The sequence below is a fragment of the Zingiber officinale genome, chromosome 1A, assembly GCF_018446385.1.
Source record: "Zingiber officinale cultivar Zhangliang chromosome 1A, Zo_v1.1, whole genome shotgun sequence".
NCBI lineage: Eukaryota > Viridiplantae > Streptophyta > Magnoliopsida > Zingiberales > Zingiberaceae > Zingiber > Zingiber officinale.
This window is the reverse complement of record NC_055987.1, coordinates 193,612,113-193,637,752: the sequence shown is the minus strand read 5'-3', so window position 1 is coordinate 193,637,752 and position 25,640 is coordinate 193,612,113. Positions and strand designations below refer to the sequence as shown.

The 25,640-nt window shown below is 38.6% G+C and overlaps 1 protein-coding gene and 1 pseudogene across 6 annotated transcripts; both read right to left on the bottom strand.

Moving 5' to 3' along the window:
• Positions 1 to 7,984: 7,984 nt before the first annotated feature.
• On the bottom strand, positions 7,985 to 19,087 carry LOC122038998 (histone deacetylase 8-like). Of its 6 annotated transcripts, XR_006127983.1 has the most exons (7): positions 18,722 to 19,087; positions 17,009 to 17,589; positions 16,570 to 16,735; positions 16,404 to 16,492; positions 10,464 to 10,659; positions 9,276 to 9,848; positions 7,985 to 8,310 (listed from the first exon to the last, which is right to left on the bottom strand). XR_006127983.1 is itself a non-coding variant. In XM_042599003.1 (4 exons), exons 1-4 carry the CDS (start codon positions 19,005 to 19,007, stop codon positions 16,419 to 16,421), a joined length of 1,107 nt encoding a protein of 368 aa, XP_042454937.1. In that variant the 5' UTR covers positions 19,008 to 19,087; the 3' UTR covers positions 16,254 to 16,418. The 6 variants fall into 6 exon arrangements, 2 of the variants coding, with proteins under 2 accessions (XP_042454937.1, XP_042454935.1); XR_006127981.1 differs by having other exon boundaries at positions 16,404 to 16,735; XR_006127984.1 differs by lacking the exon at positions 10,464 to 10,659.
• On the bottom strand, positions 9,153 to 14,013 carry LOC122009120 (annotated as a pseudogene).
• Positions 19,088 to 25,640: the final 6,553 nt, after the last annotated feature.

The following is a 25,640-nucleotide window of genomic DNA, read 5'->3' as shown; positions in this document are numbered from 1 at the left end:
TTCAATAATAGTTCTCTAGTGGAATGAATTATTATCGATAAAATTAAGTTGTGTGTTCGGGGCGAACACGGGATGCTTAATTTTATCGGGAGACCAAAACCAATTCCTCCTCTCGGTCCCTATCATAGCCTCTTAGTTATAAAGTACTATACTCACCTATACCCACCTTCATACCCATGGTGTAGGGGCCGGCCAAGCTAGCTTGAGAACCAAGCTAGGGTCGGCCACACCTTGGTCCATGGGTGGCCGACCCTAGCTTGAACCCAAGCTTAGGTGGTCGGCCCTATTAAATTAGAAAAGAATTTTAATTTTAAAATTTTCTTATGTGGAAGATATAATTTATTGGAGAGATTAAAAATTAAAATATCTCTTTTATAAGTTTCTATAAAAGATTAAAGAAAGAGATTAAATCTCTTTCCTTATTTTTAGATTGGAAGGATATTTTATTTTTCTTCTTTGTAAATTATTCACATAATGAAAAATTAAAATTATAGAAATTTATTTTTATCAACCATGAAGGGATTTTAAAGGGAAATTTTATTTTTTAAAATTTTCGAAGACAAATAAGGAATTTTAATTGTTGATTGAAAATTGCCTTGTTTGCTCTCCATGATGTGGCCGGCCATGACATGATCTATTAGAAAATTTTATTTAATTTTTCTTAATTAATTCATGTCAAGGAAAGTTAAGGAAATTTTATTGTAATTAAATTTCCTTATTTGCCAAAGCTACGGATTATAAAAGAGGGGGGTTTGGGTGCCTTCAAGGTGAACAACCTCTATTATTTTTCTCCCTCTTTTCTTCCTTGGTGTGGCCGGCCTCTTCCTTTTCTCTTCTCTCCATCTTTGTGGCCGAACCTCTCATCCTCCTTGGAGATCAAGTGGTGGCCGGATTTTAGCTTGGAGAAGAAGGAAAGAAAGCTTGCATCTCTTGGAGCTTGGTTGGTGGAAAAAGATCTTCATCCTTTGGGAGTCTTGCTTAGCCGAAACTTGAAGGAAGGAGAAGAAGGTGCTAGGTGGTCCTCGTCTTGGAAAATTGTTGCCCACACAATGTCCGAGATTAGAAGAGGAATACGGTAGAAGATCAAGAGGTCATTCATTATCTACTAAGTAAGGTATAACTAATATTGTTTTCCGCATCATGTTAGTTTTATATCCATGTAAAAATACCAAATACAAGAGGCATGCGATTCTAGTATTTCGAATTAGTTTTCGATGTTGTGTTCTTTTATTTTTCTTCCTTGTGATTTGATTGTTCTTTTTGGTTGACCTAAAGTTATTTAAGGAAATTAAATATTAGCTTTCCTTAAAAGGCTTTGTCTAGGCGGTGGTGGTTGTTCCCATATCCAAGAAGGTCATGTGCCTCGCCATGCAGTCCTGGAAGTCAATTTTAGAAATTAATATTTAATGGAATTAATAACCTAGGTGATTTGGATCGAACGTGTTAAGTTCCGCAGGAGATCCAAGTCTAAACCTAAAAGAACAAATAAATTAAACTTAGGATCAAACGTGTTAAGTTCCGCAGGCGATCCAAGTTTAATTTAAAAGAACACATGGTAGCTAGGAAAAGGTTCAAACCTTTGTACAAAATTTTTGTACAGTGGAACCATTAGGTTTTCCGAGTAGCAACCAACACAAGCAACAAAGGCGGTTGGTTCTGCTCGACCCCCTGGTGGCGAGCGTCGTTCAGCCAATGACAGCCTTTCCGTTGACTTCGCCTTTGACCTTGACTTCCCCCGTGGCCTTTGACTCCTGCCAGGTGGCCTTCACCTTATCGCTGTATCAGTAGCCATCCACAAGCCTTGCTTGTTACCCAAGCAAGGGTCAGCTACAATAGGAATAAAAAGGAAGATTTTAATCTTGTTAAAATCTTTCCTTTTTAGCCATGAGCAAGGATTATAAAAGAAGAGGAGGTGGTGCCCAAATAGATACAATTTCTATTCCTCTTCTATTCTCCTTGTGGTCGGCCCCCTCTTCTAATTCTCCTCATCCTTCTCCACCTAAGGCCAGCAGCATTAAGAAGCTTCAAGTTTCCTTGGTGGCCGACGGGTTCCAAGATAGGGAGAAGAAGAAGAAGGTTCCCTATCCTAGCTCTATCCCTTGGTGGCCAAAAGTTTGAGAGAAGCAGAAGGGTGGTTTTGCATCTTGGTAGTGTTGGTTGCTACTCGGAAAACCTAGAGGTTCCACTGTACAAAAATTTTGTACAAAGGTCTGAACCTTTTCCTAGCTACCATGTGTTCTTTTAAATTAAATTTTGGATCGCCTACGGAACTTAACACGTTTGATACAAAACTTAATTTATTTGTTCTTTTAGGTTTTGACTTGGATCTCCTGCGGAACTTTACACGTTTGATCCAAATCACCTAAGTTATTAATTCCATTAAATATTAATTTCCATAATTGGTTCCCAGTACTGACGTAGCGAGGCACATGACCTTCTTGGATATGGGAACAACCACCACCGACTAGACAAAACCTTTTAAGGAAAGCTAATATTTAATTTTCTAAAATAACTTTAGGTTAACCGAAAAGAACAATCAAATCACAAAAAAAAAAAACAAAAGAACACTATATCGAAAACAAATTCGAAACACTAGAATCGTATGCCTCTTGTATTTAGTATTATTTCCAAAAGTAACTAGTATGATGCGGAAAGAAAAATTACTAGTTATACCTTTTAGAAAGACCTCTTGATCTTCTATTGTATTCCTCTTCTAACCTCGGACGTTGTGTGGGCAACGATCTTTCGAGATGAGAACCACCAAGCACCTTCTTCTTCCTTACAAGTTTCGTCCATCAAAACTTCTCCTAGGATGAAGAGGTTCGGCCACCACCACCATGCTCCAAGGGATGCTAGAAAAGAGGCTTCTTTTCTATCCTTCTTCTCCTTCTTAGATCCGGCCACCAAAGCTATCTCCACCATGAGAAGGTTTCGGCCACACAAAGGAGAGGAGAGGAAAGAAAGGGCCGGCCACACCCAAGGAGAAAAGAGAGGGAAAATAGAATAGAGTTATTCACAATGAAGCCTCCTCTACCCCCTCTTTTATAATCCTTGGTCTTGGCAAATAAGGAAAATTTAATAAAAACTTCCTTAATTCTTTTGCCATTGAAAAAGAAAATTTATTTAATTAAAAATAATTTTCTTCTCATCAATTCATATGGCCGGCCATATTAAAGCTACAAACAAGGAGAGTTTTAATTAATTAAAACTTCCTAATTTGTCTCTAGAAATTTATAAAAAATTTCTCCAATAATTTTCATCCCTTCATGATTGGTTAATAAAATGGAAATTTTATAAATTAAAATTTTTCTTTTAAACATGTGGATAAAAAGAAAGTTATCTCTAAAAATTAAAATCTCTTTTAATCTACAAATAAGGAAAGATATCAAATCTTTTCTTAATCTCTTGTAGAAACTTATAAAAGAGAATATTTAATTTTTAAACTCTCTTTTAAATCATGAACATGGTTAAAAAGGAAAGTTTTCTTAAAATTTAAAATCCTCCTTTAATCAACAAATAAGGAAAGATTTCAAATTTTAAACTCTCTTTTAAACATGTAGATGATTTACAAATTAGGAAAGTTTTTACCAAAAATTAAAACCATCCTTTTAAACTACAAATAAGGAAAGAGATTAATCTCTTCTCTTAATCTTTTGTAGAAAGCTATAAAAGGAAATTTTTAATTTTTAAACTCTCTTTTAAAATCATGATATCCACATAAGAAATAATTTTAATAAAATCCTTTTTAATATTCTAGTGGCCGACCACCTAAGCTTGGGACCCAAGCTTTGGCCGGCCACCTACATGGCTCATCCACTTGGTCTTGGCCGGCCCTAGCTTGGGTTCCAAGCTAGCTTGGCCGGCCCCATTGGATGGGTAAGAAGGTGGGTATGCGGTGGGTATAAATCTCTATATACTAGAGGCTACGATAGGGACCGAGAGGAGGAATTGGTTTTGGTCTCCCGATGAAATTAAGCATCCCGTGTTCGCCCCGAACACACAACTTAATTTCATCAATAATAATTCATTCCACTAATGAACTATTATTGAACTACCGCACCAATCCCAAATTACATTTTGGGCTCCTTCTTATTATGAGTGTGTTAGTCTCCCTGTGTTTAAGATAACAAATGTCCACTAATTAAGTAAGTTACTGACAACTCACTTAATTAATATCTAGCTTCAAGAGTAGTACCACTCAACTTCATCGTCATGTCGGACTAAGTCCACCTGCAGGGTTTAACATGACAATCCTTATGAGCTCCTCTTGGGGACATTCTCAACCTTGATCACTAGGACACAGTTTCCTTCTATAATCAACAACACACTATAAGTGATATCATTTCCCAAATTATCGGGCTTATTGATTCATCGAACTAAATCTCACCCATTGATAAATTAAAGAAATAAATATCAAATATATGTGCTTGTTATTATATTAGGATTAAGAGCACACACTTCCATAATAGCTGAGGTCTTTGTTCCTTCATTAAGTCAGTATAAAAGGAACGACCTCAAATGGTCCTACTCAATACACTCTAAGTGTACTAGTGTAATTATATAGTTAAGATAAACTAATACCTAATTACACTACGACCTTCCAATGGTTTGTTCCTTTCCATTTTGGTCGTGAGCTACTGTTTATAATTTATAAGGAACCGATAACATGATCTTCTGTGTATGACACCACACACCATGTTATCTACAATATAAATTAATTGAACAACTACATTTATCATAAATGTAGACATTTGACCAATGTGATTCTTATTTCTAGATAAATATTTATACCAAAAGCTAGGCTTTTAGTATACACTCTAACAGGTAGATCGTCGCCCACATGACGCCAAAGAGGAGGAGAGGAATACAGCAGAAGATCAAGAGGTCTTTGAGTACAAAGGAAAAGGTACAACTAGTTATTTTGTTTTCGTTGCATACTAGTTTTGTTTTCTTTATGGAACCTGAAATATCAACACAAGAGGCCAACGATCTTGTGATTCGATTGGGCTCTCTGTAGTTAAACCTAGGGGTTACTGTAAGGAGTTTAAATATTCAATTTTTTTAAAAGGCTTTCTCTAGAAAGTGGTGGATGATCTCATACCCAAGAAGGTCGAGTGCCTCACCATGGTCTGGAAGCTAATCCTTGAAATAGATATTTAATCAACTTCTGTAAAATATGGTTTAACTTCTGAAGAACACATGGGTTGATAGAAAAAGTTTTGTGCTTGTATAAATTTTTATACAGGGGAAATAGAACAGAATTCCAAGTAGTACCATCAAATTGGTATCAGAGCAAGTTTTCTGCCTCTGTGTGTTTGATTTTTAGTTAAATTATGTACCGTTCATGTATAATTTAGGCAGGATAATAGTAGGATATGCAAAATAGATTAATTCTGTGGTTGCAGGCATCCTAGTTACAACTATTATGGCCTATGTCTATTTGTATGTGATTTAAACCCTCGGACATGTCGAGAGAATTTTGTGTGTGCATGATTGTAATTATTAAATACAATCATTGTAGTATTAGTTTATTTTATATTTTTGTTCGATCTAGATTACATGTACATTCCCTTGTGAAATATAGGATCGATGAATGTAATTTTCTATTTTTGTTGCGCCTTATATCCTTGCTATGCGTGGTGCTACTTTAAGAACCAAAGGCGTGGCGAAGAAGGAAGCAAGATAGACGCGACGACATGATTCCTAGGGTCGGCGGCTAGGTTTTCTCTTCCTCACCTTGCTAGGGGCTGGCGGCTAAGGTTGGCAGCATATTGGAGGACAACGATGGATGAGGCCATAATAGTTGGAAATTTTATTTTCATATTTATTGCCTTTATATGTTATTTTTATGTGTTGTGATGTGTGTGCATGTTAAAATTCCTCATTTTTAAATAACTAAGTGGGAGAGAGATTTTTAAATAAATTCTACGATCTCCATTACTGGTTTGTAAGTGATGCACTCAAACTTACGCGTTGGCTTTAAGTGTCTTCCTCCAGATCGGATGAGTTTGTTTGCGGATCACTAGATCAAACCTCCTTTATGGATGATTATAGTAAATTATTTAGGTGTGTGCGATTTTCTCTATCTGAAGAGGCATAATCCTAATTAATAGACTAAGTATCAAGTAATGGTATACACTTAAGCGCATCTAATAGTATCCTTCCCATCGAAGTCACTGTTATTATTTGTGTGGACAAAGTTAAACCAACTATTAATTTTATTTGTCATAAAGTTAGGTTGACAAGATAATAAAATTAATAGGTAAAACCTCCTCTTACAAATGTTTGAATTAGTATACGTCCACACTATTGTGGCATGCGAAATTCACGGTGTTTTGAGGTGTTGGTGAATTCAAAATTATATTGTTTAAGGAATCAATATTATTTTATATTCTAAAGTTTTGACCAAATATTTTATTTTGTGATTCTCAGGATTTCAAAATGGCTTTCAATCCTCTTACTGTTATTTTAAAAGAAAATAAACTTACTGGTCCCAATTATATTGATTAGAAAAAAAAAACTTGGGCATTGTCTTAACTGCTGAAGGTTACAAGTTTGTACTTTTTGATATCTATCCTAGTGTGCCTGATAGCGATTCTAGTGAAGAGTAGATTGAGAAACATAAGAAATGAGTCAAGGCGGATGAGATGGCGTAGTGTTACATTTTGGCTTCAATGTCAAATGTGCTACAACATCAGCATCAGACCATGTCCACTGCCTATGACATGATGTACAATCTCAAGGAACTCTTCGGACACTAGAATCGGGCTACCAGGCAAGAGGCTATGAGAAACTTGATGACGACTACCATGACTGAGAGGACACCCGTAAGGGATCATATCCTTAAAATGATGGCTCATTAAAATGAGATACAAATCCTTGGAGCTGAAATCAATGGGGAAACCCAGGTCGATATCATTCTCCAAACACTGCCCAAAAGTTTTGAGCAATTCTACTTGAACTACAATATGAATAAAAGGACATATTCATTGGCGGAACTTCTGACAAAACTCCAAGCAACCAAAGGGCTATTTCATCAAAGTTCTCAAGTTCATATTGCTGAAAACATTTCTGCTTCTTTACTAATAATATATAAATGTCCCATAATAAGTATAAGTTACTAACATTTATCATAGTCTTATTTAGTACTAATAAAATGTTTATATTTCAGTTTGGATTAATATTGGTGTACCATTTCAAAAAAAAAAAAAAAACTCTAGCTCGATTTCCATACAGTCAATGGGATTCAATCACTTATTTGATTATTTGACATTTAAGATTATTAGAGGTATAAATAGATTCGGATACCTGTTAATGAATCATTAACGCTCGACCAAAAACAAGCTAACAAGCAAACGTATTGCTAGGTTAATAATAAACACCTTTTGTTTTTTTTTTCCAAACGGCGGCTTGAGAATTTTTCTCTCAAGTAAAAAAAACGGACCGACATATGTGAACACCTTTTGATTTAATCTGATAATCAATAAAAAAAAAATCTGTAAAACTAAATTGATCACCTCAATTTGATTCAAAGAGCTAGATATTTATATTATCACAAAATAATAATAATAATAATGAAAGCTTGAAAAGGAGTGTAGGAGATCTACATGTATGTAATTAGTTAGGTTTAAAATATTTTAAACGCAGGCAGAACCTAACCAATCTAACGAGCATGTGCCTAGGTTAACGATAACGTCTACATTTTTGTTAATTGAAAGTGTTGTTCAACAAATCCACAGAAAATACCACAATATGAGTTACAAAAATAGTCTGCAATTTTTTGATAATCTGTCTCCATATTAACATACATCCCCTAAAATTGCTATCAGAGAGCTGTTTGATGAAACCTCTATGAAACAAGCATGTGACAATTATTATACAAACGATGGAGGAACTATAAAGATTGATTCCGTATAATTTCATTTTAAAGAACTGTGTGGTACGCAAAGAATAAAAACAAATACTCATTCTAAGAACCAGGATGGATAAAAGCCTAAAAAGTGCTATGAAGTATTTCAAAATGAGGTTGTCATGGCGGAAACACAAGTAACATCTTAGAAAAATATCATACACAGCTCATCTGGCACTTAGTATATATGAAGCAGATCACTCAAGCTCCATAACTGACTCTATGGCAATCTAAGTATCTAAAGGTGGGCCATATGAATATCTCCATTGGCAACAAGCTGAACATTTGTCTTGCTTAGTGTTGTTCTCTAGAGTACAAAATTTGCACGACCAGGTCTTAAATGTAGACTCAGCTGCTTTTGGTTTTGGGGCACCACAAGCTTCACATGTTAGTCCCAGAGGCTATTGAGACCCGAGTGTGCAAATCAGAAAGAGGAAGCAAACAACAAAAGTTAGTTCTTCAGAAGCATCTAATACTGCACAATAATTTTTTAAAGATTAAATACTCATGTCCAACTAAAATAAGAAAAATTATGATCATTAAGCTGAAATGTTTTCAAGAAGAAAACAAAATAAGATGTCAAAACAAAACAAATAGCATGGGCACAAGGTGTATCAATTTGGTGAGAACCCTCTCATATAGTATTAAAAATTGTAAAAATAAACAAAAAAAGAGCATTGATTATTAAACTTTTTGCTCACTAACAAAAAAAAAAAAAAAATGAGCCTGCAATAGATACCTTTAAAACAACTACGTTTTAGCTTAAGTTAATGCAGTAATATGTAGTTTTTCATGCAAACCAAACTTTTTAAAGTCATATATAAAAGTCATTTTTTTCCTAACTATTTAGGGTCATATCTTGTCCCTTCATTAGCTCTACGCAAAGCTATATATTGTATAGCTAGACAAGTTAATAGAGATGAAAGTGTGAAGAATAGTAGGAGGAAACATAACTCTAAATGATGTAATTCAAATGAATTAAGAGAATTGAATATTACTATGACTAAAGTTGCATAGGTTCAATGGATGGATAAATTCTATACGACCCACTTAAATATTAGAGAATATCATGACAAATTGATGTTGGACATATACTTAAAAGTTTACTTTGTTATAAACTAAAAGGTGTCACATTGATGGAAATGGAAAAGTAACTCGTGTGCATATAACAATACAAGTGGCAAAATTAGCAAATTTTGGTGAATCAATTTGTGCAAAAAGTAACCATACAAAAAAAATAACATTATAGTTTTCTCAAAATGGACACGGGCATAATAAGTTCAGCTTTGCCAAAAAAACAAAAAGAATAAACAAAATGCAATAGTTCACTGCCAACAAGTAACTGAATAGGGAGAAGAGCACATACTTGATTGCATAGAGTGCATTTGCTGCACTCCCAAATAACCTTATCGTCTGTATCGTGTTTGGGGTAAGGTGACATTGACCCACCTGGCGTTGTTGCCCTATCAAAGGTGATATTAGATGTATACTCTTCACCCTTGCCTTTAATGTGCAATTTGGTCCATCCTTTCTCAATTTTACCAGTACCACCCAAATCCCCTTTCTTTTCCCCATTAGAATTTGATGACTGACCTATTTCAGGAGCAGGATGCTTAGAAATTTCAATGATACTTTCTATTACATTGATTTCTTCTGACACAGATCCACATCATATATCATCATACAATCTTCGCTCTGCAGCCATGGCAGCAGCTTGTATTGGACTAAGCGCACCCATGATTTCACTGTTTCCACCTAATCTGTTTGGTCTAGATGGTAGCAAAGCCCCAGTGCGAGCTCGTTTTGCTGCAGCATCAACTGCAGCTTGCCGGAGCGACGATACTGCAGGCTGGACAGAGAAGCCACCTAAGCGTCTTCCAAGAGTGTCAAATCCTTGTCCAGTTCCAGTTATCCCCTTTGCAACCAGTTCATCACATTCCTGTATAAATACATGGAATATAAAATTATGTTAAAATTTAGAAAGTCGTGAACTTAAAAAGAAAAAAACTCTTGGCATTGCAATATAATGATATTGTGCTTTTATTGGACATGTCATCATCAAATATTTGATTGCTGATTGCACAAAAGCACTACATGAAGAGAAAACTAGGGTTAAAAGTATGAGCTAACAAAACAGCAATAGATGGAGAGTTGGAATAACTTTTTCCCTATGACAAGATTATAAAAACTTTCATTTTTAATTAAATCAATACAAAAAATAAACAATTTTAGTATACAAAAATTTCTATGACGAGAAAAGATTAACATCTCTTATAGATACACCAAAAAGAAAAGTAAATGTTCAACAATTAAAATGAAAATACAATCGACAATTCAATAGCTTCTAGTAGAAATGTAGAATATTAGAGTCATGCCAGTCAAACGTCTTCCTCCACTAATTCATGTTAAGAAAACTGCAAAAATTAAGCATAGAAGTCCAAGGATGAATTCATCTTGATTTAATATTGACGATCATATTAACACAAAAATAAGGGAAAGTTTGATATTTTTTTAAGAAAGATAACGAGAAGAAAATTTGACCAAGAGGAATCACCTTGCGCAACTCATCCCAGATTGTATAGAACAAGGCATTGTGCAGCCCATGCATGATGTGGCACAGCTCATGGACCATTGTATCAAGAACTTGCTCGAACGGGAAGAAATCCCATTTCCCGCCAGGCCACCTCAACCGAAGCTTCACCTCGATGCCACCACCAACATTTAGCCCTAAAAGAGCCGGATTGGCCGGGCTACAACAACCCCCCAAAAGAATCGATCAGCAAATGTCGAAGAAATGGAAGAGGAACAAGAAGAGCAAAAGAAGCGTAACATACTAGAACTTCGAGAGGAGTTTGACCTTCCACTTGCGGCGACGGATAATGGGCTGGACCTACTTGGCGATGCGGTCAAGGAGCCCGCGGGTCTTATCCTCACCGGGCTTCTTGAGAGTTTTGATCTCCCATACCTTGTTCAGATCATCCAAGCTCATGATCAAGACGATCAGCGGAATGATCAAAGGAAAAAAGAAGACTTGCTATCTTTTCCCTACTTCACTGGCGAGCCAACGGCCTTCCTCTCCGCTGACTAAGATGATCTCTTTATCGCCACGCAGAGATTGGTATTTGATTTGGGGAATCTTTATTGTTTTCGTTTCCACAAATGTAAATATTTTTTGATTTATTTATTTAATTATTAAAGGGCAAAATCCCTAAAAAGATCTTTCATAGAAAAAAAGTCACATAAGAGTTTCAATTTTTCGAAACGCCCAATTAAAGGCACTTTGTTTTTCCTTTTAAAAAATCATCAACCTACCAAACTTTCGTAACTTTGATCGTTAAGAAGTAATTGAAGTTGACACAAACTATTTTTTAAAATGAAAATAGAAAAGCTCTTTTCCTTGACAAGATTTAAACACTAGAGAAGAATTTCATAAATTAAAAAAAAAAAAATATATATATATATATATATATATATATTCGCTACTTTAACGGCCCCTCTAGTGCTGGCCTCATGGATATGAAGGGAGGTAAATATAGGTAAACAGACGTTAAGCGGATGGTCAGGTAAAGCTTAGGTCGTCAGTTCCTGATAATTAACCCTTAGCCATTACACCCAGTGATGGACGCACAGGGGAGGCTAAGGGAGGCTTTAGCCTCCCCAACTTAATTGGCTATCGCTCACTACGCCAGTAAAATTCCGGGGCAGATGCAGGAGGAACTGGCGAGGCTTTAGCGTCACCCAACCTGGTCGCCGCTTCGGCTTAGACGCCAGGCACCAGCATGTAGCAGCGGCATAGCGACGCGCGCCTAGCCATCGCACAGGCCACAACTCATTCTCCGTTTTACTTAAACAAAATTAAAAAAAAAAAAAAAAATCAAAGACCAACCAAAGTGGACCAAGTGGCAAGTGGGATGGCCTAAGTCAAACAAATGAAAATAAATCTCCTTATCCCGTTTTCCTAATTTTTTTCTTCACAGGAACAGAAAAGGCGGAAACGTAAAAGGCCAAAAGGGAAACCCTAACCCCAAGCCTCTAACTCCAAGGCTCCAGCCGGCAGCCTGTCAAGCATTCGGGGAATATTCCTTTGAAACTTCCTCATTGATTGATCGGTTACAATAGCATACGCCTTCAATTACTTCATCGAAAGCTTAAATCCATAAGCGACAAAAGAGGCACGTCTGTGGGTTGGAAAAAGGTTCCTCGGATGATTATTGCACAACACCCAGGTTATACTTCTTCCATCTTCTAACAAACGACTCTGAGAGATCGGGGACCACCTTACGATTACGAAGGTTATGTGAGGTGGTATAAAAGGGGAGATCTTTTCCGTTGGCAAGGTACGCAATCATCTGCATCTGAACCCTACTTTCGCGCGAGCACTTTCTCTACTGTTCTTCTTCCACCTTCTGGAAACTATATTGACTTGAGCGTCGGAGGGTCTAGTCAAGGATCCCCACCCCGATCTTAGGTCACTAACATTTTGTTGGATCGTCAGAGTATGTGCAGAATCGTAGCAAGGTTTCGTCTCAGATCAGAGAGTCTTCAACCAATCAACAAATCATCCACCAAAGCCAGTGTGTCATCTCCCTAGCCTTCAAACATGATCAAATTTGACACCGTCTGTGGAAATCTTCACCTGAATCTGAAGCTTCGAGATGGAAGAAACTGGAAAACTCACCACCATCTCTTTAACGTCGGAAGAATTAGAGATGATTGTTGAGGCCTGAGTACAGAAAGCCTTGCAGCAACAAGCAAATACTGGGGGCACATTGTCGCCACCAAATCCGACAGTGTCGACAATAGAGCATCAACGGGAAAGCAGAAGTAACAAACAGAGAGATCATCTGAGGACTTAAAACTAAATTGGATCACGTTGGGGGAAGTTGGGTAAACGAATTACCCAGTGTGTTGTGGGCATATCGTACGACTCTCCGAGAATCAACAGGTATAACTCCGTTTCACCCGGTCTATAGCGGTGAGGCAGTGGTCCCGATCGAAATTGGTGTGGAGTCCAACCGAAGGCAATTATGATATGAAGATAATGTTCAACAACATCTTATGGAACTCGACTTGATAGAAGAAGTGTGGGACAAGGCGGCAGCTCAGCTTATATCATATCGCTAAAGAATGAAGCAAAATTATAACAGAAGGGTTATTTCTAGATATTTTTCAGATTGGCGATTTAGTTTGGAAACGTATTAAGTCAGTCGATGATGTTAATAAATTGAAGCCACAATGGGGAGGACATTCAAGGTAGTGCAAAAGCTCATCTCAGACTCTTATTACCTCCGAGATACAGAAGGAAGAAACCTAAAGCGACCTTGGAGTGTCAACCATCTCCAACCTTATAGAACTTGACAAGTACGTCTGTAACTTACTCATGTATTTTGTTCTATACTTTATACATTTAATGAAAGTGCAGGCAAATACATCTGAAAGATCTATCTAGCCCCGAACTCTATATACAGTCGAACTCAACTTTAAATCATATACCGTCGAACTCGATGTTAAACCATATGCAATCGAACTCGACTTTAAACCATATACCGTCGAACTTGACGTTAAACAATATACAATCGAACTCGACTTTAACTCGACGTTAAACCACATACAGTCGAACTCGACTTTAAACCATCTACCATCGAACTGCGACGTTAAACCATATACAATTGAACTGCGACTTTAAACTCTATTCATTCTGAACAGATTCTAATATTGAGGAATTACTGTTATTTCGCTCGACATCATATATCCGTCCGATTTATTATCCCATCCGGGAATTCATTTTAAACTATTTAAGAATATCCGATCTGCTTATTTCGTTCGTCATTGTATGTCCGTCTGACTCATTATCCAGTCCGGGAATTCATTTTAAACTACTTATAAATATCTGATCTACCTATTTCGCTCAGCATTATTTTCTCACCTAGTTTATTATTCAATCCGAAAATTTATTATGAATTACTTATAAATATTTGATCCTGGAAACAGCCTCTTACAAAAAGTAGGGTAAGGTTGCGTACAATGGATCCTTCCCTGGGACCCCGCATGGCGGGAGCTTCGTGCACCAGGCTACCCTTTTTTTTTGAAGGTGGCGCAACGGTAAAGTACTTATTAATATTATGAATTACTTATAAATATTTGATCCTGGAAACAGCCTCTTACAAAAAGTAGGGTAAGGTTGCGTACAATGGATCCTTCCCTGGGACCCCGCATGGCGAGAGCTTCGTGCACCAGGCTACCCTTTTTTTTGAAGGTGGCGCAACGGTAAAGTACTTATTAATATTTGGATGGGTTAGCTCGCTCGGTATTATATATCCGTCCAGCATCATCATCAGATAAATGAACTTCCGTGAGAAAATATTAAACATATGGAGATAGTTGAACATGCAACATTCATCAACTAAGCAGCTATGCAATTGGGATGACAGCCAAGTCAGAAGTTGACTACATTGCTCAGCAGATATGAGTACTCAACTTTTTATACTTGTATCAAATATAATCTTTATGTGAAAGGTAATTATCGACATAGATTTCTCAGTTTCAGATTGTGCACTTAAAAAATCATAAAATATGATATTTGATTTAAACATTAAGAAAGTTTCGAGCTAACGTCATCAGATACATCCAAAGGTATGAAGGTCAAAAAAAATCTTCTCATCTTGTAGCACTACCAATATTCAGAACAAAAAACTCCAAGTTATGGTTTTTTTTAACTAAAAGAACTACCTTTTTAAGTTTTTCAGGAGAAAAAGAAGACAAATTAAACATGCAAAATACGAAATAATTCACAGGCGCGCGTGACTGAATAAGTTAGGTCAAGAAGAAGCAGTACCAGGAGTGTGGAAGGAGTGAAGTTCCGAGTGATGGGCAGGGCGGCCAGTGTGCCATGAGATAAAGGGGGCGAGGGGGCCCTTGCGGAGTATCGAGACCATGTTCCTCACCCGGTCGGCGTTCTCCGGGTGCTTATCAAGGACCTCGAGGAACCCTGGATCGAATCCTGTGTCGAAGACGCCAGAGCCAGTGTCGTGGTCGAGCATCCCCTCGTGCCAGAAGACGTGGATGACATCGCGGGGCGGCGCAGACTCCGGAAGCGGCGAAGAAGTCGTCGGCGACTCCATTCGATTTCATTCGTATGTGTTCAGCTCGTTAATGTTCGTAAACAACGTTCGTGAACAATGTTCACGAACCATATTTATTAATAAAACTCTTTTCAATATGATAAATAAATAATAAAATAAAATAAAATAAATAAATTTAAAGTATCAATCTTAATAACCAATCAAACAATTAAAAGTTTCAAACAATCAAACAAGCTTGAATTGAGAGCTTGATAATATCTAAACGAACCAAGCTCAAACCAAGTTCAAGCCAAGCTTGAATTGAGAGTTTGATAACATCTAAACGAACCAAGCTCAAGCCAAGCTTCAAACAAGCTCAAGCTCAAGCTCATAAAAAATAAACCAAGCCAAGCTTGAACACTCATTTCAAAAGCTTGGTTCATTTTAAGCTCGGCTCGGCTCGGTTATCTTATTAAACAAGCTTGAATACCCTAAAGCTCGGCTCGGCTTGGCTCGTTTACCGCCCTAGACATCTTTGCTATAATGTTCCTAGTTGGTCTGAGCTCGTGGCTCCAAGATTTGGCTGTTCTGATCCAGAACTTGAATTTCAACTTGAACTGGAACAGTGTTGTCGGAGTTAACTCCTTCAGCACTTCCGGCTATATCTCATAATCGACTAATGTCATTATTTTAGTTAATACAAAAAAGTAGCATGACATTTTTTGTTAGTTAAATTAATGTTGTTAAGAATTATAGAGTAAAATGATAGATGATTAAAAAAATTTAAAGGTACTTTAGTAATTCTACAACTCCAAATGATATATTTGTTTCTCCACCTATTGATCCCGCCAATCAGAAGAAAGAACCCATTATATATTGTTACCGCTATGTTTTGTTTCTCCTTCTAATGTAGTGAACCACCACTAGAAAACTGAACTTAAGTGCCAAAATCTTTAATTTTGTCAAAAATAAAAACAATTTATATTCAAAAACTATATTTTAATAGATAATATTAATTTATTACAAAATTTTGTTAAATACTTCTGCTCTATTTATCATGAGTACACATAACTACAACCGTGGAACCGAACAGATCACCCTAATTCAGTGTTACTTGTTCAACATGAGTGTGTAACTATAATGATCACATTGTCATAAATGTAAGTGAATCCAACCTGCTGATTAGAATTAATATCACAGATCTGTTAATTTGAGTAAATGGAATAGCAATCATGAACAAAGTTAAACATAATTATCAAAGGCCTCAAGCAACCACGAGGAAGTAGAAAATTCATCAAATATGGAAATCGATAGCTGAGAACTAAGAGCACATACAAAATGCTTAAGGTTGACAAGTTAACTAAGAGCATAACTGTTAGCAATCCTTCACAGGAAACACACAAGTTTGGTAGGCTCAATGCCAAATTAATTACCTTGCTAGTATCGGTTCATGAAAGCAATGCTAGAATTATTTCAGGAAAGGGATACATTCTTTCCAGTATTGCTTGATCGCATCCACAACCTTAAAAGAGAAAGCCTTGTCTTCAGGGTAATATGCAATTGGATCAGAAAGTAGAGGGGTTTGAACGCCGAGTACACCTTCTAAAGTCGCATGGAGACAGTATGCTGAGTATGTGACATGGTAACCTCCTTCTTGGACAATTAATATGCGTCCCCTTGAATGCCTTTCGGACAACATGCGTACTACTTCACCAATCTTCCTATAACCAGCCATTGTCAGGCATTGCCTTCCATTTGGATCAAACTGAAACAAAACAGAAGCTATCAGTGAAAAATGATAAATCACATATGCCCAACAGACTATAATTAATTTTCCCCGGATTAATCTAATGAACGTCGAGAAGAAAATTTTCTTTTTCAGTTCACTATTGTTCATAGTTCATATACAATCGACATAACAGATAAGTAAATTATCAAATTGGTAACATGAAGATCAAGAAGATCAGTAGATAGTGTTATAGTTGTAAAAGGAGATGATGAAGTTTCTTAACATCAGTATCACCATTCAACAACTCACCGCACTAGAATCTTGCCCCACAACCAGAACAATAAGATTGGGTTCAAATTTTTGAATAGCTGGAACAACCAGTTCAGTCACTGCATAACCATAGCCCTCATCACCTGTCCCATTGGGCAATGGTATGTTCAGATTATAGCCAAACCCACTTCCTTCACCTAGCTCATGGATAGAACCATCCTGTGGATGTGATGGTCCCCAAGAAGCATGATTCATGTGAAGGGAGATTGTAAGGACATTGCCTGAGTGATAGAAACCTTCTGCCGTACCATTCCCATAATGCACGTCAATATCAATTACAGCAATTTTTCTGCAGCCGGAATCTAGAGCAAGTTGTACAGCAAGCCCAGCATTGTTTAAGAAGCAATAACCATCTGCTCTACTAGGCTGTGCATGGTGACCTGGGGGGCGCACTAGGGCATAAGTGAGGTTTGCGTTTCCATCTAATATATGCTTCATCGCCGATAATGTGGTTCCAGCAGCCAACAGAGCAGCACCCCACGAACCAGGATTCATGAATGTGCCCACACAGAGTTCTTTATGTCCAGCTACATTAGCTTGCACCAGTTCTTCAATGTACTCTAAAGGATACAGAAATTGAAGAAAAAAACTATTTCAAGTGTATAAACTAGACTGATAAGAATTACTTTGCTAGTCATTTTTATATGGAATAACTTTAGCCAATCTGTAGCACTGTAACAGATAAAGTCGTCTTAAACAAAAATATAACAGTTAAATAGTTTAATTTATGTTAAACATGAACAAGAAAACAGATCACCCTTCTAGTCTAAGATTCATGAATATCAAGCATAAATCAACTAAGAAGAATAAAATCAGCATAGAACACTTCCAATCATGAAAATTCTATGGATGATGAGCAAATGCTGTTCTCCACTTCTCTGTACCTCATAAACTCCATGACAGTAGAGAGGATGCATTTCTTGTGCTAAACAATCACTAAGCACTATGATCAACACTACCATTAGAATAGAAAAGGTTGCTATCATTCCTAGACACACACATCTGATTCTCTGCATCTTGGCTTCTTATCCATGAGCATTTTTTCCCCTTCAACTTCTGTTACATCTTTTTTCTTAGTTCTTTTCATTTTCCTTCAGAGTGCAACTACGTTTCATCTCATCTCAAATAAATTGTGATGTACATAGTTTCATAAACAAGATGAGCATTAGCATCAGATAAATGAACTTCCGCGAGAAAGTAGTAACATATGGAGATAGTTGAACATGCAACATGCATCAACTAAGCAGCTACTATCGTGTACAACAAGAAAGGGCCAGGCAATTTGGATGACAGCCAAGCGAGAAGTTGACTACATTGCTCGGCAGATATGAGTACTCAACTTTTTATACTTGTATCAAATATAATCTTTATGTGAAAAGTAATTATCGACATAGATTTATCAGTTTCAGATTATGCACTTAAAAACATAAAATATGATATTTGATTTAAACATTAAGAAAGTTTCGAGCTAACGTCATCAGATACATCCAAAGGCATGAAGGACAAAAAAATCCTCTCTTCTTGTAGCACTACCAATATTCAGAACAAAAAACTCCAAGTTATCGTTTTTTAACTAAAAGAACTGCCTTTTTAAGTTTTTCAGGAGAAATAGAAGACAAACTAAACATGCAAAATACGAAATAATTCACAGGGGCGAGTGACTGAATAAGCTAGGTCAAGAAGAAGCAGTACCAGGCGTGTGAAAGGAGTGAAGTTCCGAGTGATGGGCAAGGCGACCGGAGTGCCATGAGATAAAGGGGGCGAGGGGGCCCTTGCGGAGGATCGAGACCATGTTCCTCACCCGGTCGGCGTTCTCCGGGTGCTTATCAAGGACCTCGAGGAACCCTGGATCGAATCCTGTGTCGAAGACGCCAGAGCCAGTGTCGTGGTCGAGCATCCCCTCGTGCCAGAAGACGTAGATGACATCGCGGGGCGGCGCAGACTCCGGAAGCGGCGAAGAAGTCAACGGCGACTCCATTCGATTTCAGGCGTAGATTGCACGGGACAGGAAACGAGATGTGAGGCGAGGCCGCGAGGGGAGGAGGGAAAGGGGGCCTATGTTTACTGTGTTTTTTTTTTGTTTTTGATTTTTTTTTTTGGGTCTTATGAAATTATTTTTTCTATTATTTATCATTAATCCAGATAATCAACCTTACTATCCGATTAATCGGGGAGTTTACCATCCAATCTCAGGTATATAAGGTCCAACTCGATGTCGTTCGAGCAGGTTGTCTTCCATATCTTACTAATTCCATTAATAGTTAGTAGTCATTTGGTACGACATCAATTATCAAAGTAAAAATTAAAGTCAAGATGTCACGTCCCAGAGAAGTCATTGTCCGAGAAAATTTCGGTAGCATCTCCCCTGTACGGTGGACAATCTAAAACTTTTCTACATCTCACAAATACCTCAGCCACAGGCGGCTGGAATAACAACAATAAATAAAATCAATCACCACGCAGTTTATATATGTATTCAGCCTCTGGCTGTCACAACCACGCAGTTAATAAAAATAAACAACATAGTAATACTCTGACTCGAAATCAACCCTACTCAACTACACTCGTAAAGCCCAAATCCGATTTTTCTTACCTCTTCTGCCGTCCAGGCAGGCATGTAGTAGAGTAAATCCAAATCATACTAAAAGTCCATCCAACGGAAAGATTCCATACAATATCCATATGTAAGTCCAAAATAAAACTAACACAAAGTCTGATAGCGAAAAGCTAGAATGAAACAACAACTCAAAAACCAGCAGAAGAGTAGCACTACGTGCAGTGGGGACTAGCGATCGATCCCTCCTGACAGCATCAACCCGAAAATAACAACAATGGAGGCGGGTGAGTCCAACACTCAGTAGATACAATCAAAGTAAAGAAACAACACCTAGCACTAATCATGCGTATAGTCTCACGATAAGAAAGATAAAATACATCCAAGTAAACAGGAGAATCTTGCTAACCAGTCCCGAGTATAAGGTCAAATCAGGGATAAGGAAATCCATGATGTCAAACATAGGTATCCAACAATACGCAGCATATAATGCACAAGCACACAAACACAACAATAAATGCATCATGCATATGATGCGAATGATGCGTCCTGGTCCCCCGACGCCAGTCGATCATCTCATACAAAGTGAGGCCGAGTGGGTAGGACAGTGACAACTGCCATCACTACTCCGATGAGTGACCGAGTGGACGGATGTCGAGTACACCTATCCTCCTACCCCAAATCATAGATGGGGAGCGCAATGCTCTCAACTCCAGTACACGATGACGGGGAGGAATCCCTGCCGGATAACTCGTTGTGTCACACTACCCATAAGCGGACCAACGGTGCCTAACAGAGTCCCTGCTGCAACACACTCTGCCTGAATCGACCACTAACCCATGAGTGGTGGTGTGTGCAGATCCATGTAACTGGTGATGTGCTCAACAATAATGGAGCGGACTATCGCACAGCATGCAATCATGCAAATGATGCATGGCAATAACCATATAAACATCCTGACCTAATCCATATATATAGAAAAGTGCACCCTAGGTCAACGAATCATATCGAATCAAAGGTACACAGAAGGTATAAAAACCTAGGTCCTGAACATGGTGAAGCATGGTATATCACTACCCGTATAAGCATGTATAGACAGGTAAAGTATACATGAGATGCAAATCAATCAATCAATCAAGCATGTAACAAGATTTGGGTAGTGATTAACCGAAAGAAATAAAGGACATAATAATGCAACATGTTAATTTCATTACTAAGCATATCAAAGACAAAAAGTCAAAAGTACCCGCCTCCGATAAAATGGTCCAAATCTGACTCCGAGATACTCGTCTCGCGTCAAGGTCCTGTATATTAAACATAAGGTCTAGTTTAGCTAATTCTATCATACCACAATTAGCCAAATTAAATTCTAATCCAATTTAAGAAGTTCTAAATTGGATCTAACTAATTCATCCAACAAAATTAATGAACCCTAATTAAATAAAATCAGTGGGTCCACCAGGGTTAGTTCCTTAACCCTAATCATAACATGAGATTAAAAATCTAAAGCTAATCCAATCTACCAATCTCCAACATATACCTAATCAATATACACGAAGCTCAAAAAAACCTAAACCTTACCTCAAATTTTTTCCTATGCCTCAGTGCTGCTCAAATCCTGAAGAACTTACTGTCGAGACCCGGAGAAGCTGCTGTGGGAAAACAGTGACAAGTACCATAGTTATCAACCAACAAATTCAGCACAGGATCCAAATCAAAAATCCAAATACCCCTTTTTGCCTTACCTAACTCGCTACACCCTGTTCTCCTCACTGTCGGCGGCTGGTGGCGAAGAAGGAGGATCCAGTGGTGATGTCTAGGGCAGAAATGTTTGGCCGGCTTGGAAAAATTCCAATGGCTGGCAACCGAAGATCGGCAGGGCTCATATCTAGGGCTTGCTTCTGCCGTGAACAGGGCGTCTCCGAGAAAAAGGAGGCAAGGCCGGCGGTGAGCTCAAACCTAGGGCACGGCAGAGGAGGAGGTTCGGTGGTGGCGAGAGGTGGCTGTCGGAGAGGGCGTCGGTGCTTAGGCTCGGCGTCGGGTCGGAGTGACAGCGACGCGGCTAGAGCCCGGTGGACCTGGTGGCCGGCGCTCGAAGAAAAGGAGAAGGAAAGGCCGGCGAGGTCGCGATCGGGGACCGAGAGCCGGCGGCCAGTGATCGAAATCTCACGGAAGAAAGGGCATCAGCTGTCGGCGCTGCTCCATGCGTCGCCGGCGGCTAGGGCACAGGGGAAGGAGATCGACGTCGGCAGAGGAGAAGAAGAGATAGGAGAAGAGAGGCGTCGGCGCCGGTTAGGGCAAGGGAAGAAGGTTTCGGCTCGCGAGGGAGAGGGGTTTTCGGCGAGGGAGATAAAGAAAAAGAATTTAAAAAGGAAAAGGAAAAATCAACTTTTCCTTACTTAAATGGGGTAACCTAAATAGGCTTTTCCGGGTCCCGTTCTTGTTCCCGTTAACTCGTCCATACGAGCTCCGAAAAATTCCCGAAAAATTTCCAAAAATTCCGGAAAATTCCCTTATTAATATTTCCTATTTTCTGGTATTTTACATTCTCCCCCACTAATAAAAAATTTGGTCCCCAAATTTCAGTATCTACCATCAGCAAGTACTAATACACGGTAACGATTATAAATGTTGAACGGTGAATTAAATCACATACCTCCTGTGAAAAGATGGGGATATCAAGCTCGGATAGTATCCTCGAGCTCCCAAGTAGCCTCCTTGTTCGAATGATGCTGTCATCCGACTTTAACCAGCCGGATAGTCTTGTTCCGTAACTGACGCTCTTTCCGGTCGAGAATCCGTACCGGAACCTCCTCATAGGTGACGTCAGGCTGAAAGGAGAACTGAGATTATCTATCAACACATGTATCAGATCGGGTACGTATCTCCTCAGCATAGATACGTGGAATACGGCGTGAACGCCTGCCAAGGACGGCAATAGTGCCAACCGATAAGCTACTGCTCAAATCCTTTCCGAGATCTGGAAAGGTCCAGTTTATCGCGGAGCTAGCTTACCTCTGAGGTCAATCTCTTCACCCCTTTCGTGGGTGAAACTCGTAGAAATACCTGGTCGCAAATGGAGAACTCTAAGGGTCTCCAACTCCGGTCAGCATAACACTTCCGGCAGTCTTATGTCTCTGACATCCTCTGCTGATAACATGGACCACTTTGCCTCACGTTGAGCTCCATGAGGTCTCAACAACTGGGTCTCTCGGATTCTCTTCCTGATCGACGACTGAGCAACCATCGTAACAAGAATACCCTGCTCTGTCTGTCCCTGCTCCTCAATGTCTAACTCAGAGAAATCCTGAATCAAATCTGTGACCACAACTCGGTGGCAAGCTAAAGTCCCTTTGGACCTCTAGCTAAGTGCATCGGCAACCACATTAGCTTTTCCCCGGTGATAGCTAATGGTACAATCATAATCCTTCAGGAACTCCATCTATGTCCTCGGTCGAAGATTAAATTCCTTCTGAGTGAACAGATATTTGAGACTCCGATGGTCAGTGAGAATCTCAATGTAATATCATATAGGTACTGCCGCCAAATCTTCAGGGCAAAAATAACAGCGGCCAACTCCAGATCATGAACTGAGTATTTTCTTCTCAGGCTCACTCAACTATCGAGAAGCATATAAGAACGCTCTACCGTGCTACCTCAGAACAGCACCCATACCCTGTAGAGACGCGTCGGTGTAGAGGAAAAATTCGTCCTCTTCTGAAGGTAAAAACCAAAAATCAAAGACGACCCTAGTCTCCGCTTCAGCTCCTAGAAGCTGGTCTTACAATCCTCAGTCCAAGTAAACTTCACGCCTTTCTTGGTCATGCATGAAAGTAGCATAGCTATGCGAAAGAAACCCTCGACGAAAGGTCTGTAATATCCTGCGAGTCACAAAAGACTGCGGATCTCCTACACTGATTTCGGCTGCTCCAAACGGTAACAACCTCTATCTCCTATGGAACCACGGTACACTCCTACTGGTGACCGTGTGTCCCAAACATCATAACAAAAGACAATCCAAACCAGCACTACTGATAATCACATATAGATGTTCTCGTCGAATCATCTCTAGATCTATGCAAAGGTAGTGTACGTGACTCACCTCGGATCCGTAATAGATCACAACATCGTCCACAAAGATAATGGAAACCTATCCAAACATCCTCGACATACCAAGATCATCGAGTCCCTGAAAACATCTAAGACACTGTAAGCCTATATGGCAAAAACCAAGACACATAATGTCCGTATCACAGACATTCCTATCCATAAGATCTCCGATAATAAATCAAAAAATCTGATCATCAATAACATAAATCACCAAAGAATAAATCATCCAGGGTGAGAGCAACGCTCCATCACAGGAAACACCACATATGTGGGAGCAACGCTCTACCACAGGAAATCCTCAATATGTGGGAGCAACACTCCACCACAAATAATCTGAAATATGTATCTGCAATAAATATAGGAGCAATGCTCCGCTACCAGCAATCCGTATTATGTGGGAGCAACGCTCCATCACAAAACAATACCTAAGTACCCTAAGGCACCTAACTATCCAGCTAGAGACTGTACAAGATCTCTCTACCACAATTCGCTGTGGTTAGCCTAGGATATAACAACCTAGAAACTAATCAAATCCATCATCAACTCTATCAGCATCCTAGTGGGTCATCCACTGATAGGAAAATTAGTTGATGGGTTAATTCAACAAATGACATAATGCAGTCACTCCACATTCTGCATTCAGTATAAGTAGAATCATCATGCTGCTACCAATGTATACACCTAGCACACATGCTCACACAACATATGTATGATCAACAAAATCCTCCAATTATTATACACCAAACATACTCACAACTCCAGTATATTCAGTATGATACCTCCAACAATACATACCGAACACATGTGCAAAATCACTGTAGGTAAAATCAACAATACACCTCAAACAACACTCACATGACATATCTTCACCTATGCCAAGAGTATAACCAACATATACTTCCAAATAAGCATACTAAACCCAGGTGCACTCACATATCAAACATAATCAAAAAGATACCTCAGATACCACACCAAACACATATGTACATATCACAACTCAGATTAAATCGACAAAATGTCTCCATCAAAACACCACCGATGTACTTATACTACATCTCGGATTTAATCAACAAGATATCTTCAATAATACCTCCAGATTCATACACCCAACTACATATCTATGATCCACAAGGAACCTTCAAACCATATCAGAACATGGATACATATACTACTTGCAAATGGACAGTCTACCACAGGACTCCTACAACCCAAAACAATCATGATATACATGCAAAATCAGCATACCAGCTCAATCAAAGAGACCTACCTTATGCTATCAACACTCATGGGTTACCGGTATATCTAAACAAAATTCATGCATATGTATCAAGCATGAATACATCAATCAAAGGCAACCCAAAATAAAGCAGCCTAATCATCCAGTAACAACCCTGCTCTAGGTTCAAAGGAACTGGTATCGGACAAGAAAAATATACACCCCGTGGTATAACATTGCCAGTCAATGTCATACACTACCAAGACTATATCCCATGGGAAAAATTTTATCATCATAAATCCAAATGTACTCTCCCAGTTTACACAAGTAACGATTGTATCCCATAAGTGTTAAGCAATTAGCTCTACACTTCCTTACACCAGCGGGGTCACATATCCCAATGCACCCTCTAAGTTATCCCACCAGGTATATACAGTCCACGGTCAAAGTCTTCATGGAATAGGATACATCGATCCTTTATAACCTATCCAAGCCGACAATGATATATGGCTAAATCAGTCCTTTCCACGTCAGTACAAAACATGTACTCAAATGTGCTCTAGATACATAACTAAGCACGAATAACCTAAAGGTTCGAACCTCTAAAAATAGAATATGGCAATCCTCTACTGATCACCCAATAAAACTAAATCATTCATCTACTAACTAATCAAGAATGCCTTAATCCCCCACAAGCAACTAAGGTATATCCAACCACATAATATCATATG

Excerpts from the sequence above, each read along its gene's own strand:
- LOC122038998 (XM_042599001.1), bottom strand. The coding sequence starts at position 19,007 with ATGGAGTCGCCGTTGACTTCTTCGCCGCTTCCGGAGTCTGCGCCGCCC. Across the intron at positions 17,590-18,721 it reads TCACTCCTTTCACACGCCTG|AGTACATTGAAGAACTGGTG; the intron begins GTACTGCTTCTT and ends TGTATCCTTTAG. Across the intron at positions 16,736-17,008 it reads TGGGGCAAGATTCTAGTGCG|TTTGATCCAAATGGAAGGCA; the intron begins GTGAGTTGTTGA and ends GTTTTGTTTCAG.